An 18,295-nucleotide genomic window follows, 5' to 3' on the forward strand; every position below is an offset into this window, starting at 1 on the left:
TGGGTATGACAAAAATTCCCCAGAAAATGTCTCTGACAGCAGTAGCATGATGCTCACCCTCTAGCTGTCCAGCTGCCACCCCACTGGCCAAGTCAAAGTCAAACCCAAGAGAAATTCTTGCAACTTCCTAGCATGAGCTGCGCTTTCAGGCTTAAATGCACTGTGTTAGCAGGCAACCGTACCGAACCCTCTTGTGAATTTAAAATGCTCAGCTGCTGGCATTAAGATCGGAGTGGAAAAGTGAGCTCAAGTGATATAACAAGGATCAGAAGAGCCATAGGATTTCTTGTTGGGGCTGCCCTAGATTTCTGTTGCTGTATTTTCCTGTTGAGTTCCTGCCTGTGGAAAGCACAACCCTCCCACAGCACCCGCGTGCCCTGGTTCGCAGTTGCTTTTCCAGCATGCGTGGGGCTTGTTCCCGAATGGGAAGAAGTGGAATATTGGGGCAAATTTATTCAGGCATTAAGTGACTTACAAACCAGCTGTATTATCTACTGCACTCTGGAGCTTGCGTTGAAACTCAAGCTGTATCGAACTTGGCTGCCTTATTTCTGGAAGCATTACAAATACTCCAGGGAGCGCCTTTGCTATTGTACTCTCATACTGAATTATTATTAAAGAAAACAAAGCTCCTGTTCAACTGCAGCTTTCCACAGGGGTGGACAAGCCCTCTGCTGCTTGGCCGTTCTGAATGGAAGGCTGAGACGTGGGCAGTGATGAAACCGAGTCCCTGAAATGTGTGGCGGGGTTTAGGGAAGGATAAAGAAGGGCTGCAAAGGTGGTGAAGGGCCTGGAGCACAAGTCCTGTGAGGAGCGGCTGAGGGAGCTGGGGGTGTTTGGTCTGGAGGAGGCGCAGGGGAGACCTTATTGCTCTCTGCAGCTGCCTGAAAGGAAGGTGTGGGGAGCTAGGGGTCGGCCTCTTGTTGCAGATTACTTGTGGTAGGACTAGAGGGAAAGGCCTCACGTTGCACCAGGGGAGGTTCAGGTTGGAAATGAGGAGACATTTCTTCTCAGAAAGAGCGGTCAGGCATTGGGATGGGTTGCCCAGAGAGGTGGTAGAGTCACCATCCCTGGGGGTGTTCATGGAGAGGTTGGACGTGGTGCTTGGGGACATGCTTCAGCGGGTGACATTGGTGTTAGGGGGACTGTTAGACCAGATGATCTTGAAGGCTTTTTCCAACCTTAGTGATTCTATGATTCTTCTGCGAAGGGGCTGACTCATGAGGTGAAGCAAATAGGAGAGCTTGGTCAGGGCGTCGGGGCAGAAGCCTCCAAGGCCGCGAGGCGAGGGCGACGTGGCCGTGTGGGGCCATATGAGACCGTGTGGGGCTGCGTAGGACCGCGTGAGGCCGTGTGGGGCTGTTCGGGACCGCGTGAGGCCGTGTGGGGCCGCGTGGGGCCGAGCAGGGGCGGGTGGCGGCCGCCAGGGGCGCCGTGGGGCCGGGCGCGGTGCGCGGCCGGGAGGAGCCGCGGGCGGCGCCGCTCGCCCGGTGCGCGGTGCGCGGAGCCCGGTGCGCGGAGCGCGGCCCGCCATGAACAGCATCAAGAGCGTCCCGGCGCGGGTGCTGAGCCGCCGAGCGGGGCACAGCCTGGAGGCGGAGCGGGAGCAGTTCGACAAGAACCAGGCAAGGGAGGCGGAAGGGGTTGGGGGGGGGAGGACCGGGGATCCCGGGGATCCGGTCCCGGTCCCCGCGGCGGCGGCGGCGGCTCGGGGCTCGGGGCTCGGCGGGGGCGCTGCGGGACCGGCCCGCTCCGTGGGGCAGCGGCGCTGCACAAGGGGCCTGGCCGGGGGTGGGTGGGGGGAGACTGGAGGCCACCGGGCTTTGGGGACCCGCTGTCCGTCCGTCCGTCCGTCCGTCCGTCCTCGCTGCCGCGTCCTCCCCCGTGGGCACCGGGCTTCAGCACGGGTTTGTTCTCCCCTTTCCACCCCCGCGTCGCCCCCCCTGCCCCGGCCCCCGGGCTGGTTTGGTTTGGTCCCGGAGAGCCCCACCGAGAGCAGGTGCCGGTTTCGGGTGTTGTGCCATCACGGGGCCGCTCGGCCACGCTGGGTGAGGAAGTGGCGATTGTTGGGTTTGGGGAGCAACACGGGAAAACCTGCAAGTCCTGTTCCTGCGGGACCTGTCTCCTTCCATCGCCCCACCGGGCAGCGCTGATAAATAACCGCGGCGTGAGCGCTGCCTCGTGCACCCAAGGGCAGCCTGTGCCGGCCGGGCAGGAGCGCGTCCCTCCTCCCTCCTTCCAGCCCTTCCAGCTTTCCCTTCCCTTGGCCCACAGCACACGAGCAAAGTCACATCGTACGAGCACGCCGCGTCCCCGCGCGGATGCAACTTCGCTTGCACGCCCTGGGCAGAGCTGCTTACGTTGGACGCTGCGAAACGTCCTACAAAAGCTTCGTCCTAAGCAGAGCCTTTCCAACATCCTTACGGGGGTATCGATCTGCCTCTTCCATCTAATTATAGCTGCGGGGATGGCCACCGGGCGGTTGAGGCTGGTGGCACGGCGGATTTCACGTCCCCACGATGCTGCGGCACCGGGAGGCTGAAACCGAGCGCTGCCCCATCGCCTCTGCCCCGCGCCGCTGGTGCAGGTGGCGTTGCTGGCCCTGGTGTGAGCCTGGCGCTCGTGGGCAGTGTGGAGGCCACACACTTTTCCTGGAAATGCTTTTTGAGGTGTCGGTGAAGGTGTCCCCCTCATAGCGGCTGCGTGTGGGAGCTGGGACCCTGCTGTCCCCGCTGGGCCCTCCCGCTGCAATGTCATCGGAAGCAAAACTTGTGCTTTTCTGTGCCCAACTTTTTCCTTCTAAACACGTGCCAGAAGGTAAAAATCCAACCAGCTAAGCATCCACGAGGCGTATAGCACACATGGCTTCTGAGCGGTACTTTTTTGGTATGATTTGGGGAGCAGAAGTATTAGGAAAGGAGCTCCGGAGAGGATCTGCAGCTCGGCTGATCCAGCAGCCCCCCGGGTCGCCCCAGGGGAAGTTTCCAGCCTGACATCCTGCTGCCAAAAATTGCCCTGCTGCCAAAAATCGCTCCCCGCTGTGGTGTCGGGACCTGGCATCCACCTGCCGGGTGGGGATTGCGGCACCGCAGGATGCCGGGGCTCGGGGGAGCCGTGGGCGGGGAGGATCACGCTGTAATTAAAAACAGCCTGGAAAGAAAGGGTGGATGTAAACTGCGCTCCTTCATTTGGGCGCTTTGATCCCGGCTTTAGTCACCAGCTTGGTACGTGAGGGCTGTGAGTAAGGTGTTCGGGCTGTGCCCGTGTGGGTTCCCAGGGCCTGCAGGCGGGCAGGTTTCGGGGTCCGACCCCCCCCTAGCTATCAGCGCTGTGGTGGCGATGGGGAAATCGTCCGCAGGTTGCATAAAGGTTTCGGCCAGGCTCTTTGTGCACCCACGCTCACAACCAGGACGTGTCCATCTCCAGGTGTCTCTGTTTTGAACCACTTTTTTGGGGAGCTCCTGGCCAGCCCGGGGAGGCAGGAGAAGCGCATCCAAGCTGCTGTCCCCGGGCAGTGGCATCGTTTTGGTGCTACCTTGGTTTAGCTGGGACCAAGCTGGATGCGGCGTTTCCCATCAGAGCAGTGGTGAAGGTGGGCTGGGGGCTGCTCACCTGCTCCGGATGTAAATCAGCTCAGTTCAGCCCTCAGCACTGAATCACTGAGTAAGAAACCAGCCTCTCCAGCAGCCCCCGGGCTCACGGGCAACGAAGGCAATAAAACCACCTGTGGTGGGGACTGTGGTCTGGTTTTGGGACAGGCAGGCTGGTCCCAGCCTGTCCTGCTGGGCAGACATGGGTGGATGAGCTCCTGTCCCCTGGGACGGATCATCCCCTGGTGGTGTTTCCCGTGTCCCGGCCCTGTGGGGATCGAGGCTGAGCCTGGCTCCTGCTGGTGATTTGGGCCGAGCTGTGCTGCCCCCTGTGCAGAGCGCCTCGATAAGATGCAATAAACCACCCTTAGGGGCTCGTTAGGAGCCTTGGGGCTCGTTAACCTTCGGGGTTAAGAGGATTGCATCAAGTCGCCGGCTTAACTCCGCTGCTCCTTTACTGACCCGCATGGCAGGGGACCGCCAGGGCTTCCCCGAGCGCAAGCAAAGCCAAATCGCTGCGGGGTGGTTTTGCTGCCGTCGTGCCCAGCTCGCCCTGCGGCCAGCAAAGCCTCGCTGGGGAGGCACAGCCGTTTTGGGCTCACTTTGGGCAATTTGGGGCGTAAACGCATCACCCCTGTGGCTGGGCGGTGGTGATGCAAGCCCCTGAGCATGCACCTGTGTCCTGAGGGCTGCTCGGCCCCAAAATGCTGGTACGAGGAGCGCGGTTAATGCCCACGGGGGGATCAGCTCTGTGACTTTCTGGTCCCGGCTGACGTTTGACGGGACAGCGGCGTGCTGGAGCTCAGGGCACCGGGTTCCTCGTGCGTGAGCTCCTATCACCGTGCAGAACGCCAGGTTACACAAACCCGGGGCCGGTGTCGGGAGCCCCGCGTGCTGCCGGGAGGTAAGGCTGGATCAGGTTTTATGGCTTGTGTACAGGGAGGGACTGCGTTTCTCTTCCGCCACGAGCGCCAACGGCGCGCTTGCTTCCTGCCTTCCTGGCCACTTGGTTTTTCCTCCACGGAGGCACCGGTGACAAAGGGCTCACAGACGCAGGCATGGCCCCAGCGCTCGTGCCAGGGCGGAGCAGCCCAGCTGAGCCGAGCCTGGGACGGGGAAAAATCCTCGTGGTTTCCAGCAGCTCGGTTTTGGAGCCTGGCGTGAGCTGAGAGGTGCAGCTGGCTCCTATTTTTGGGACAAAACCATAATTTGAAGTGTGATTAAATCCATTAGTATATAGATAATCATCCTGATAAGGGCGGCATGTGGCACTCCTCTCCATTAACCTCACTGCTCCTGCTCCCTCCTTGCTCGGGGGCTGCGTTTTCCCGGAGCCGCTCGCCCGCGGGGCCTGCCATCAAAGCCGTGGAAAAACACCCGGTTCAAAGGCTTCTTGTGATTACACAAACAACCCGAGAATTTGGCATCTCGCTGTCGTGCTCTACCACTCGCCGGTCGCTGAGTTCAGGCTCCAAAAATGCCGTGTGTTTACCAGGCCAGCCGAGGGTACCAGCGGCTCTTGTCGAGCCGCCAGCCGTGCGCCGACGGGGAACGGGGAGGGCTTCCAACAGGCTGCTTTGTTCAGGGATAAAAAAAGCCTGGGTTTGCGTGTCACGAAGGGTTTCGAAGTGACAAACGTGCTGTAAAATTCAGAGTAGTCCCCAAAAGCCCCGGGTGGTTGGGCCGTTCCCAGCTGGCAGCGCACCCGGCTCTTGGGTTGGGGGGGACGCGGGTTGGGGACGGGGTGGCCCCGAGGTTTGCTGCTGACAGCCCATCTCTCCTCCTCCCGCAGGCCATCAGCATCAGCAAGGCCATAAATACGCAAGAGGCACCGGTGAAGGAGAAACATGTGCGCCGTATCCTTTTCCTCAGCTGCTTGGTGGTGTCCCACCAGGGACGAGCTCCAGCCTCGTCCCCAGAGGAGACCTGATGCCTTTGAGAAGTGTGGTGCCTGGGCAGGAGGGTTTCATCCTGCAGGAGGTTTGGGGTGTGGGACAGCTTGGCTGGGGTGGAGATCCCTCCGTCAGTGAAAATGCAAAGGAGGGAAATACTCCACGGGATGATTTCAAATGCTCGTGGCAAGAAAACACAGGGGGCCCTGGTGGACCCACAGCCAGGAGAAATAAACAGGGGCTCATCTGTGGGCACAGCTCCATGCCGGTGTCCTCTGAGCCCGTGGTGAGCTCTGAGCCCGCAGCGCGTCCCCCTGCAGCCTCACGTGCGTGTGTGTCCGGTTGGCCTTGACTGCCGGGAAGGGATCATCCTGGGGACGCACCACGAGAAGGGGGCCTTCACCTTCTGGTCCTACGCCATCGGGCTGCCCCTGCCCAGCAGCTCCATCCTGAGCTGGAAGTTCTGCCACGTCCTGCACAAAGTCCTGCGCGATGGCCACCCCAACGTGAGTGTCCCCTCCCAAACAGCCCTCCCGCCGGCTCGGTCTCTTTTGGGGGAAGCGCGTTGTGTCCCTTGGCAAAGCACCCCGTTAGCTCACAGCCCTGAAACCTCCCCAGCCTCTGGCGTTTGGGGTTGAACTTTGAGCTTTGCTGAGAGGGGCCGGATCCCCGTGCCACTACTCCCACTTCTGCCCCTAGGTCCTCCAGGACTGCCAGCGGTACCGCAGCAACATCCGCGAGGTGGGAGACCTGTGGGTAAGTGGCAAAGCCGGGGAGATCAGAGGTCGGTGCCTTGCTGGGGGATTGGGGGTGGGCGCCGGGTCTCAGCAGGGCTGGGACTTCCCTGGGGAAGGGATTTGGGTGGGGGCTGAGCCCCGAGAACCCGCAGGGGATGGAAGGGCTGAAAAGCATCACGTACATGGGGAAAACAAGCCACCAGCTGAAATAACCTGCTGGGCAGTGGGTGTGCATGCAGCGAGGGGCAGGTGGGAGAGGGCGAGAGCTGTGGGGCTGCTGTGGGTGGCAGGTGGTTTTCTGCATCACTCCAGATACCCCAATTTTCCCCTCGTGTCTCCGGAAGGGCCATTTGCACGACCGCTACGGGCAGCTGGTGAGCATCTACACGCGGCTCCTCCTCACCAAGATCTCCTTCCACGCCAAGGTGAGACCCTCCGCAGCGTCTGCACCCCAGAGCTCCCTCCCCACTGGGGTACCCAGCGGGGTTTGCAGGGGCACGTGCTGCACCGGCAAAAATATTAGCAGCAACAGCTGTTTTTTTTTTTTTTTTTCCTTTTACAAAGCACCACGAGTTCCCCCCGGGCCTCGAAGTGTCGGATGAGGTGCTGGAAAAGACGGCGGGGACGGATGTGAATAACATGTGAGTGTCCTTGTGGGAGCAGTGTGCTGCCCGGGTGGGGGCATCCTGCTAACAAAACGGCCCTGTTAAAGGCAGCCGGCGGCGTTTTTAAATCACTCCTGGTCTGCCAGGGTTCAGCGGTGCCTGGTTTCTCCCAGAGCACTGAGACACAGTGTAAACACAGGGAGCAAACACGCCAAAGTCTTGTAAATCAGAGGGGAGGTGGGGGAAAAAAAGGACTCAGCGGGAGGAAATGCAGCCTGGAAAAGCAGCGTCCTGTAGGAGCACCTGTAGCAAGCATAAACAGCTGGAGCGACGCTATCCGTGCTGCACAGTGACCCGTTTTTTTTTTTTTTTGGCAGCTTCCAGCTGACGGTGGAGCTGTTTGACTACCTGGACTGCGAGCTGAAGCTGTCAGAGTCAGGTGAGGAGGAGGCAGGTCCTTCCCGACCGCCCCGGGGCTCTTGAGCAATAGTTTCGCTCTTTGGTCAGGAAGCAAGTTCCAGTTTGGGTCCTTTCTCCTCCTCCTCCTCTTTCTCCTCCTCTTCCTGGAGACTTTGGAGAGAGTTTCTCAGCTGGTTTCCCTGTCGCTGTTCTGTAGAGGCAGTTGTAGGAAAATATTTCAGAAATGTGGTTATTTTTAGCACACCTGAGCAGTGCGAAGTGTTGCACAGCGCTGCTCTGAAATGCCTTTTTATGCCTTTTCAGCGCAATGGTGTTAATTGTGTGCATTACCCAAATCCTTTCCACCCCCCAAAGCAGAGGACAGGGGCTGTGTTCCTTTATAAATATTCATTTCCTCGTGTTGAAATACCTCCAGCAGGGCTGGTGGCCCCTGCCCGTGTTTGCTTTCCTTTCCTCATTCTCCAGGAATTTTGAGATGGCTTAAAAATGCGGCGGTTTCTTCCCCTCCATCACACGTCAGGAGCACGATGCTGCCCTGGAAAATGGGGCGCAGCGGAGGGGCTGCGCTCCAGGCTTCGTTAGCCATCCGCATCTCCTCCTGACCCAGTTATACGGAGCATTTATATTCATAAATATTTCAAAGCTGAGCGGGGAAGAAGTCAGTCGATGCGCTGGCTGGATTTCTGCCAGGGGAAGGGATCCATTTCTGTCCCGGGGCGGGTGAGGCTGCGGTGACAGCGGGGCCATCCCCTGCCCTCGGATCCTGCCCTGGCTCTTTGCAGGATTAAACAGAGCAGGGCAAAAACCATCACCTTTCCTGGCCACCCCTTGCGGCGGCGGTTACCGATGGCAGCTGTCCTGCCCATTTATCATCCTGGGTTAAATTCCTCCTATCTGGGGTCGGGGATATCTGTGGCAGAGCTGAGCCCCCATTGCTTCTGCCCCCTAGGTCCCTGTGGGTGTTTTTCTTGCTCGGAGCGGGGTTGTTCCCCGCTCAGCAGGACGGGACGGTGGTTGGCAAAGCCACAGCTGTCATGGTTAATGATCAAGCCGAGCCAGCCGGAGCCAGGTGGCTCTGCAAACACGTCCGCGGCGCCTCACCGTGCTCTCCCCTCCAGTTTTCCGGCAGCTCAACACCTCCATGGCGCTCTCGCAGATGTCGGCGGTGCAGTGCCGCCTGGCCCCCCTCATCCAGGTGATCCAGGACTGCAGCCACCTCTACCACTACGCCGTCAAGCTCATGTTCAAGCTGCACTCCTGTGAGTCCCCACACCCCACGGTTCCCCTCGCTGCATCCCCCGTCCCTGCCACCGCAGTCACCCGGGGATGCCCTGTGCCCATCCCGGTCCCGCCTGGCCTTTGTGGCTGGAGGGATGTGGGCACGTGGGAATAAATTCACAGCCCGAGTGGGGCAGAATTTGCAGTCACTGCTGTCTCCTTCCCATCACCACAGGTCTGCCAGCCGACACGCTGCAGGGCCACCGCGACCGCTTCCATGAGCAGTTTCGCAGGTACCCGGGGCTGACACAGGGCACTGGGGTCCCTCCAAGCCTCCCCGCATCCCCTTCAAGCCGTTTTTCTTTCCTCCCCCCTCCAGCCTCAAAAGCTTCTTTAAGAAAGCCTCTGACATGCTGTATTTCAAGCGGCTCATCCAGATCCCCCGGCTGCCGGAGGTACGGCAGGGTTTCAGCATGTGATGGTTTGAGAGGGTTTTTAGGGTGCACGGGGGTGTCCCCACAGCCAGGGGGTCTGGCGATGCTGCAGAGGGACATGCCGGCACACCGTGGCAGTGGGGGGCTGCCTCCCTCCCCGTGGCGCTCCCCAAAAGCCACGGAGGTGTCACCGTGACTTCTTGTCCCCACAGAACCCCCCAAATTTCTTGCGGGCGTCTGCACTGGCAGAGCACGTGAAGCCGGTGGTTGTCATCCCCGAGGAAGCCCCCGAGGATGAGGAGCCGGAGAACCTCATCGAGATCAGCACAGCTTCCACCACAGAGCCCCAGGTCGGGGCACGGGGATGGGATGGGGACGGGGAGGGGCAGAGACCCGTGGGGGGGGGCAAGGACTCAGCCTGATGCCCTCTGTCCTCCCCAGATCACCTCGGATATATTTCAGCAAACCTTCGGGCCACCCAACGGCATTCGGGATGACAGGGACGCGCAGATCGAGAGCCTGAAGAAGGAGGTGGACACGCTCCGCGCGGAGATGGAGAAGATTAAGCTGGAGGTAAAGCTGGGCGGGGGAGCAGCTGTTTTTCAGCGCTGTAGTGGGGAAACCCAGATGGGATGTGGCAGGATTGGGGCACAGGGTCCTGGCACCCTGTTTTGGGACCTCTCCCAGTGCCAGCACCCAGCTCCCAGGGAAGCAGACAGGACAGAGGACAATTTTAGGTGCTAAAAGGAGACTTTCCTGGGGCATCTCGCGGCTGCTTTGCCCAAACTGCAGCTGGGCACCTGGGTGGAGGTTTTGTGGGGTAGGGTGGGTGCTGGCACCCCCTCGGGGTAGCACCCGAGCACCGTTTGACCCCGCAGGCACAGCGGTACATCACGCAGCTCAAGGCGCAGGTGAACAGCCTGGAGGGCGAGGTGGAGGAGCAGCGCAAGCAGAAGCAGAAGGCGCTGGTGGACAACGAGCAGCTCCGGGACGAGCTGGAGAGGCTGCAGCAGGTGAAGCAGGACAGCGACCGGTCCCTGCGGCTCTGCGCCGAGGCAGAAAGTAGGTGCAGGGCAGCTGCTTCGCCCAGCAGCACCCGTCGGCTGCGGGAAGCCCCTGCGGCGGGCGCTGATGTGTTCTCACCCCCTCCAGAGAAAGCCAACGCCACCGAGATTCGCTACACGAAGCTGAAGGAGAAGCACAGCGAGCTCATCAACACCCACGCCGAGCTCCTGAGGAAGGTAACGCCACTGTCTACAAGGACCAGATGCTGCCTTTGTCCCTGTAACTGTGTCCCCACAGCCCAACCCTGCATCGATCCCATCCTCCTGCACTCAGAGCCCCCCGAGCATCCCTTAAATTCGTGTCCACCACCAGCCAACACTTTGGATGCCACGAAAAAGGCATCGCCCCTATTGCCCCATGCAGCATTTGGGCAGGGGGAGGGTGGAGGTGGTTTTGTGTCGAGGGTCACCTCTCCGAAAGAGCCCCGTGTCCCCGCGCAGAACGCTGACACGGCCAAGCAGCTGACGGTGACGCAGCAGAGCCAGGAGGAGGTGGCGCGAGTCAAGGAGCAGCTGGAGTTTCAGGTTGAGCAGGTCAAGCGGGAAGCAGAGATGAAGGTGAGCGAGCCCGTGGGGCCACGGGTCCTGCCCCGGCCAGGCACGGAGCCCATCGCAGCCCGGGGCACGTGGCGGGTGGGGGGGTGGTTGGGGGCAGTGCCTGGTCCAGGAGGGAAGGAGCTGCCCCGGCTCTTCATCAGGGTGTTATTTAATGCGTGCTTTGTTCACCTCTTGCCCAATTCTGCCATTTCTTCCCCCAAGAAAATGCTGCGCTCCAAACCGCTGGGTTCGGGTGTTTTCATTCCAGCAACCTGGGGGTTGCTCCTCAAACTCCTGCCCTGGGAAAATGAGCCCTTTTCAGGAGACCCCCCCCCCATCCCAAGACCCCCAGACACCATTCTGCTCCCACAAACCGCCACCAGGCTCGTTTCCACTGAGCCCTGGCGTGGGTTTTTGGTTGCAGCTGGAGGACCAGAGCGTGCAGATGGAGCAGCTGCGGCGGGAGCTGGACGCCCGGCGGGACGAGCTGGACCAGGCGCAGTGCTCGCTCAGCCATGCCAAGCAGGTACCCGGGGAGCACCCAAATCCCCGCTGAGCCCAAGAGCAAGCTCGCTGGGGTCCCTCAATGTGTGTCATGAGCTGAACATGTTCTCAGCCCCCTCTTTGTAACCATGGGGTGACGGCCGGTGGGTGACAGGGGTCTCCTGGCCCTACTGGCAGGCAGGCACGGAGCTCAGCACCCAGGTGGAGACCCTGCAGGCTGAGAAGGAGCAGCTGAGGCGCTCAGTGAGCGAGAAGGAGCGCGAGCTGCTCTCCACTCGCAGCCTTGTCCAGGAGAAGGAGCTGCAGCTGAGCCAGGAGGCCGACAAGGCCAGCAGGGAGATCTGTGAGCTGCAGGGCAAGCTCCTGGAGAAGGTACGGGGCTGCGCCCCTCGCTCGGTTTTGGGGAGGGTGCTGAGCACGTGGGGGCTCAGCCAAGCTGGTGCCAGACAGATGTGATTTGCACCACCAGTAACGGGATGCTGGACTCTAATCCTACAAAAGGGGCTCTTGGTGACGGGGTCCCTGTGCCCCGGCCGCGAGCCCACGCCTCCCTCCCACCCCGCAGAACAACCAGGAGCAGAGCCTGCAGCAGAAGCTGCTGGACGAGCAGTTCGGCATCCTGCAGGAGGCGGTGCGGGAGGCCGAGGGCATCCTCCGCGACGCGGTGGCCAAGCTGGACGACCCGCTGCATGTCCGCTGCACTAGCTCCCCAGGTACGCCCCGCAGCCCCCTCTCCCCCCGAGACAGGTAACGTGGCATCCCCCAGGCATCCTCTCCCACCAAACATTAAGCCTGAGGAGTTTGGGGTCTGACTTCCAGGGAGGGAATTTTTAGCTCTCCCAGAACTGGTCTTTAAGGGTTCCTTCCAACCCAAACCATTCTGTGATCCTAACGAAGCTAAATTCCTTGCAGATTACCTGCTCAGCCGTGCAGAGGCGGCGCTGGAGTCCACGGATGCTCTGGAGAGCGGGCACGCGCAGTACGTGGCCTCCATGGCAGGTACCTGGGGCTCGGGACCGGCAGCATCGCTTGAATGTTGCTTTAATTTTTATATATCCAGCAGCCCCTGGCCGTTTTGGGGCTGTCAGCAAGCATTCACTACCTGTGGCGGGGAGAGGACACAGGGGCTGGAGCTGGTGGGTCCCCACGTGCTCATTTGAGGAGCCACCTGCAAGCTGGAGGGGTCAACACCAACCTCTCCAAGCCCTTGTTCTGACCCTCGGATGCCTTTGAGGGGGGTGTCGGTGCCCTGGGCCGGCTGTGCCTGACCCTATTCTCCTGCTGGCAGATGCTGCGGCACTGGTGGGGGCTCTGGCTCTCTTCGCACACCTAACAGCCGACACCATCGTGAACGGCAGCGCCACGTCCCACCTGGCTCCCACCGACCACGCCGACCGTGAGTGGATGCAGTGGATGCTCCGGGTGGGGTTGTGCTCGTGGGGGTTGGGTTTTGGTGCTGTTTTTGGTGCTGGACCATTCGTCGGGTGGACGTGGGACATCCCTGCAGAGCGAGGGGCCCGCCACTGACCTGTCCTCTCCCCAGGGCTGACGGAGACGTGCCGGGACTGCGGGCAGCGGAGCCTGGACTACCTGGGCGAGCTGAAGGACAAGCAGACGATGGGGCGCGCTGAGCTGGGGGACGTGCGGCGGGCGCTGCGGGGTGTCCTGGGGCTGGCCCAGGTAGGAGCTGGAGCCTGGCGCTCCCCTGTGTTGGGTGACTTGTTGGCAGGGGGATTGCCTGAAGGAAAAGTCAAAGCAGGTGGTTAATGCAGGAGGACGTTGCCTCCGTTTGTCCAGGTGGGATGTTTGCTCACAGCCTGCTGGCTGCATCCCAGGGAGACGATGGAGAGCTGTTTTTTATTTAAAAAAAAAAAAGGAAATGTGGCTTTTCCCGTTGCCCAGAGCTGAAATTGGAGATGCTGGGTTGGAGTGAGCACTTTGGGGTGCTTAGTCCCCATGACTTGCAGGTTATAGTGCGTTCCCTGAGCCCTCTCAGCTTCTGAGCACTGAGACACTTCCTGATGCATGGGGATGGTCACCCTCAGATCAGCTGAAGTCTTTCAGCTCAGTACCCCTGTGGTACACTCCTGTGATATCAAACTTCCCAGCTTTCAGATATTTCTTCTCACGAAGCCTCCTGTTAGTCTTGTCCGTTAAAATACTTTGAATTCAAAGGCCATTGGCTCTCTAGAGCTCTGCCATGTTACGTCTGCCACAACTGCACCTGTATTTGAGTTTTGCCACCTTAGTCTGGGACATTTCCTACCTCTGAGGTCCTTGTGTCGTGTTTGCTGCAAGGTGCTGACACACGTGCCTCTGCCCTTGCTGTCTGCAGAATGCTTCTTCTGCAGCTTCATTTGCTTAGGGGGAAAAACAAGCTGAATGCCTTCTTTGGTTTTATTCTTTACTAATACTTTCTTCTCTTCCTCTGCTGAAAACCTCCTGGCTGTTGCTGCCTCCTCTGGCAGGAGCTGAGACCGAAAAGCTTGGACATCAAGCAGGAAGAGCTAGGGGACATGGTTGAGAAGGAGATGGCCTCCACCTCTGCGGCAATTGAAGACGCTGTCAGGCGGATAGAGGTGAGACGAAGCCATGGGATGGGCCCATGGGCAGCGAAATGTCCACTGGTGCCTCCTCTCCTCCTGCAGCTCTGCTTGCAGCAGTGTGGCATCCCACCTTCCCTTTTCCCATTTCCCAACAGGAGATGATGAGCCGGGCCAGGAACGAAAGCTCTGGCATCAAACTCGAAGTGAACGAGCGGTGAGTGTTGGGGGGTTTTGCCATTTCGGTCCTGCAGCGGCTGTAACAGCAGGGCTGGGTGGTGTTCTGAACCCTCACGTGCACTCTGGATCTGCATTTTTCTAATGCTGAGCATAAAATTGCCTTTGGAAGGGAGGGCCTTCACATTGCACATCTAAGTTAATATTTGATGGCTTCTCTGTGGGCTGCTTAAAGGTAACCTTCAGCAGGCTGGTCTCTGGAAAAGACTCGTTCGTTAACGCAGGACAAAGAGGGCTCTCCTGGATGCTCAACCCTTTTTCTTGTTTCCCTACAGGATTCTGAACTCCTGCACGGACCTCATGAAGGTCAGTACTGCAGGAGCTGAGCTTCTCATGGGGTCACAAACTACACAAAACTGTCACTTCCCACCACTGGCAAAATCGATCCCTCTGTATACAATCCGCATCAAACACCAAAACCTGTTCTTCCTCATTCCAGGCCATTAGACTTCTTGTAATGACATCCACGAACTTACAGAAGGAAATAGTAGAGAGTGGCCGGGTAAGTCCTCCCCTACGCTCAGCCCCGTGCACTGATGTGAAATACCCACAGTTTGCAGAAACACCAGCTGAATTTCTCACTTTCCCCTGTTAGTGGCACGTTTGCAGCCCTGCTGGCTGGAGATGGGCTGCTCAGCCCCGTGCTCTTTGCAGACCTTGCAGTCTCCTTTACAAATCTTTGTCCGTCTAAAGATGATGGCCCAGACGTGTCCTAAACCCAAACCAAATTCACAGGCTCAAGGCTTCAAAGTTAGTTTTCTTGGTCCATATTTAAGTAGGCCAACGAGAGCAACCTGAAGGGCACAGAAATGATGCCAATCCCTTGATTTATGGCTTTATATGTGGCTTTATACATTGTTATATCGTATGTGGATTTTTATGTATTTTAGTATGATTTATGGATTTATTATATGTTTATATGGTAGAAAGAAGCTAATGCAGGCCATAATATTCTCATAACAACAGGGGGCAGCAACAACTCAGGAGTTTTACGCCAAGAACTCGCGCTGGACTGAAGGGCTGATCTCTGCCTCCAAGGCGGTGGGCTGGGGAGCCACGCAGCTCGTGTAGGTACCCGGCTGCAGAACGTGGCCGTTACCCCACTCAGATACTCCCTGGCTGCTGGAGGGTCGTGCGTGGGTGGTTGGGGTCAGGGCACCACGTCCTGAGCTCTGCTGGTGTGGAAAATGTAGGGGCTCGTTTGGAAAAAGCTGTAAAAATCTTGTCTGCCCTATTGCAGGAGCACAGTCCTGCCCCCTGTGGTATTTTATCCCCATCCAAAACTTCTGGATCTGGGGTTTGAGTAGTTTGCTTTGTAAATGAGCTTTAAATAACGAGACAAAGCTGTGGTTTCAACATCTGATGCTGATTTCTGAGAGTATAGTGGGAGGCAAATAGCCCACACTTGTGCTGCAGTGCGAGGCGAGTGTCTCTAATACGATCTCTCCTCCGACTGCAGAGAATCAGCAGACAGAGTTGTCCTGCACACAGGCAAATACGAAGAGCTGATCGTCTGCTCCCATGAAATCGCTGCCAGCACGGCTCAGCTGGTAGCTGCCTCCAAGGTGAGTGTCCCAGCAGGGCTGGCTGCACACCACGTGGCAGATTTTAAGTCCTTTTGTTCCCATTGTTTTGTTCCAGGGATGCTCTCAGGCACTGGTGCGTGGCAGTCCTGCCCATGGCCTCCTTCCCAGAGAAGGGAAGCTCTTAATTGGAAGGGGATTATTGAAATAGGAAGGGGATTATTATTTTCAAGTTGGTTTCTGCTTTTAATACGTGTCTTCACCTGCATTAATGCTCCCACACCTTGTAGGGCTTGCCTCTGAAATGAAGCTGTGTAAAACCTCCCATCTTCCTCCTGCCCAGCTGATTATGTAAAGAAAATGTTCATAATTAGTGAGAAACCCAGGGGGAGGTACTGCAGAAGGCAGCATTGAGAGGGATGAATTTTTGGTCCTTACCACTTTTCCTCTTCGTGGTGACGGAGATGTGTCGAGGTTTCAGTGAACAGAGGGTTGGAGGGAGGTGGGCCGAGACTTATTTTTGTGGCAGATGATGATAAAGTGAAGAACAGGCTTGTAAAAAAATTATCTGTGCACCAGTGCTGCTTGTTCGTGTGTCCTTGGCTCGGATGGGAGCAGAGGTGGCTTAGGCTGAAGGAGGTCACCTTGTCCCTGATGGGATCAGCAAGTCCATCTGTCCTTTTCACATCTAGGTTGTCATTCCCACTTAGACCACTCTAATGTGCTGTGATCGGTGTCCCTGATCCCATGCAGGATTTGGCCGCCTTGATGTGCACCCGTGCCTCCGAGCCATCAGGCTTTGGGGCCACGCTGGGGACCCGCGGCCATCTGTGTGTTCGTTGCAGGTGAAAGCCGAGAAGAGCAGCAGGAACTTGGGCAAGCTCCAGGAGTGCTCACGCAACGTCAACGAGATGGCGGCCAACGTTGTGGCTTCCACCAGGACGGGGCAGGAGCAGATCGAGGAGAAAGGTGAGGTTTGGTAAAGCAGGAAGGGAAAGCTAAAACCCTCAGTTCCTTTCCTGGCCTGGCAAACACCCCCTGCTTTTCTCCCCAGACACCATGGACTTTTCAGGCATGTCCCTCATCAAGCTGAAGAAGGAAGAAATGGAGACACAGGTAAAGCCTCCACACGGGGAGGAAATGAGGGCAAATTTGGTGCTGCCATCCTCAGGCAGCGTTCATCCTCTCTGGGGGGGGACAGCACAATGTTTTGGGGGGGGTTATTGCATTCCCATGGCAGCTGCTGCTGGGCACTTGGGGACCAGATATGCTCTTGTGGTGCAGGTGAAGGTGCTGGAGCTGGAGAAGTGTCTGGAGGGCGAGCGGGTGCGCCTGGGCGAGCTGAGGAAGCAGCACTACGCCTTGGCTGGCGCCTACGACGCGGCGGAGGACGGGGAGGCCAGGCCGGCGCCGGCCCCCAGGCGAGGCATCCTCAAGAAGCCGGCCCTGGCCCAGAAACCCGGCCACGTCCTGGGGACGGACAGAGAGGTAGGGCCCTCAGAAGGGGGACACGGGGCTGGGGACACGTTTGTGCCCTGATCTTTGGCTTTGTCCCCTCTCGTTGCAGCCCGAGCAAGACGCCAGCCTGCACCGGGCGCACGCCGTCAACTTCTAGTGGGACTGAGGGGACGGAGCTGGGGCCCAGCCTCGGGCTGGGGGCAGCCACAGCAACGCTCTTATGTCTGTGTTTTAAACAGATCGCCTTGCCTCTGCACTGGTGTGCCTTCGTGCGCGGGGGTCTCCTCCCTGCCTGGCCTGAGAAACTGGATTTTTTTTTTAAAGTGACTTTTTTTTTTTTCACTCAATTCCTCTCAGTAGAGTTGTTGGGGTCCTGTAGCTCCCCAAGCAGTGCAGGATGCTGTCCTTGTGGCCTGCTGAGCAGCTCGCCCAATTTAATTTAATTTGGGATTCTTTTGGGTTGATTTTTATTTTATTTTTTATCAGCACTAGACATTTTCAGTAAATGTAGCTCTCTACTGTACTGCTTAGACCCTTTCAAAGAACTGTGAAATGTTTTTAAAGTAGGAAATTGCTGGGCTTTTCTCGCAACTGTTTTTTTAAATTCCTCTTTTTCAGGAATAATTTGACTTTGTTTTAGCGTGGGAACAGCTCTCAGCAGAGAAGGGGAATTTAGCTTTAACAGGCGTGAGGAACGTTTGGTAAGGGAAAAAGCAGGTATTGACACACTGGCAATAAGGATACAAACATTTTTATTTCCTTTTCTATTTTTTATTACTAGAGCAACAGCAGGGGATCAGTTGCATTATGTTTTATATGTAAGATAATTAGCAGAATTAAACCTAACCGTGGCCTGGGGGAGCCAGGGGACATTAAACGTGGCGAAGTCTGCAGCAATAAGGAAACACTGATGGGCAGCGATGGGGGGCAGAGGAAACGTAATCAGCTGTATCTTCTCTTTGAACTACTACCACGATGTAGATTATTAAAGCAGCAATATTTAAACAAGGTGTGGTGCTTGGGCAGGAGCTGGGGTTGGCACTAAAGGGGTGCTCCAGCAGGTGCCGAATTGCAGGGCAGTGCTCACTGAGGTGCCTGCTGGTGGGGAAACGCCTCGGAGGCGTTCAGTGATGGTGCAGGGGTGGGATGGGTGGGACATGGCCCTGAGATGGAGGCTGCTTGCTGCTCCTCTGGGCATACCTGGGCAGGAACAAGACATTGTGAAGGGTTTTGAGCCGTGGTGGCTTTGTGGCGGATCGTACGTGTGATGAAAGCTGTGGCTGGAGGCACAGGGCCGGGCACCTGCACCCAGGGCTTGCTGCCGGCTGCAGGGCACCCGCCCAAAGTCAACAGGGAAGTTTTTGGCAAACCTCAGGGTTACTGACAATTTATTTGAAATTGCTTCCGCTTTCTTCAGCCCCAGGAGGACAGGAAGGAGATGTTTCAAGGAATCTCATTTATTCTGCAGGGCTGAGTTTCACTTCAGCTCCTGGCGCAGCTCAGATGCACCAGTGAATGTGGACACCTGAAGCA

At 57.9% G+C, this 18,295-nt stretch overlaps 1 protein-coding gene across 1 annotated transcript; it reads left to right on the top strand.

Annotated features, from left to right (window-relative positions):
• The first annotated feature begins 1,429 nt into the window (after positions 1 to 1,429).
• On the top strand, positions 1,430 to 17,767 carry HIP1R (huntingtin interacting protein 1 related). Its single transcript, XM_083804305.1, has 31 exons — positions 1,430 to 1,625; positions 5,383 to 5,446; positions 5,846 to 5,988; positions 6,182 to 6,238; positions 6,564 to 6,644; positions 6,784 to 6,860; positions 7,202 to 7,263; positions 8,363 to 8,503; positions 8,698 to 8,755; positions 8,842 to 8,917; positions 9,109 to 9,246; positions 9,338 to 9,469; positions 9,775 to 9,958; positions 10,049 to 10,137; positions 10,402 to 10,518; positions 10,922 to 11,023; positions 11,179 to 11,373; positions 11,567 to 11,714; positions 11,914 to 12,000; positions 12,290 to 12,397; positions 12,545 to 12,681; positions 13,470 to 13,580; positions 13,703 to 13,761; positions 14,057 to 14,087; positions 14,221 to 14,283; positions 14,748 to 14,848; positions 15,241 to 15,346; positions 16,150 to 16,273; positions 16,359 to 16,420; positions 16,589 to 16,792; positions 16,872 to 17,767. The coding sequence occupies exons 1-31, from the start codon at positions 1,533 to 1,535 to the stop codon at positions 16,917 to 16,919; spliced, it is 3,198 nt and encodes a 1,065-aa protein (XP_083660431.1). The 5' UTR covers positions 1,430 to 1,532; the 3' UTR covers positions 16,920 to 17,767.
• Positions 17,768 to 18,295: the final 528 nt, after the last annotated feature.

Source organism: Anser anser, assembly GCF_964211835.1.
Source record: "Anser anser genome assembly, chromosome: 18".
Taxonomy (NCBI): Eukaryota; Metazoa; Chordata; class Aves; order Anseriformes; family Anatidae; genus Anser; species Anser anser.

What these genes read in the sequence shown, in the direction of transcription:
- HIP1R (XM_083804305.1), top strand. Translation starts at nt 1,533, where the DNA reads ATGAACAGCATCAAGAGCGTCCCGGCGCGGGTGCTGAGCCGCCGAGCG. An exon ending in AGATCCCCCGGCTGCCGGAG is followed by an intron (nt 8,918 to 9,108) that starts GTACGGCAGGGT and finishes TTGTCCCCACAG; the next exon opens with AACCCCCCAAATTTCTTGCG. An exon ending in CCGCTGCACTAGCTCCCCAG is followed by an intron (nt 11,715 to 11,913) that starts GTACGCCCCGCA and finishes AATTCCTTGCAG; the next exon opens with ATTACCTGCTCAGCCGTGCA.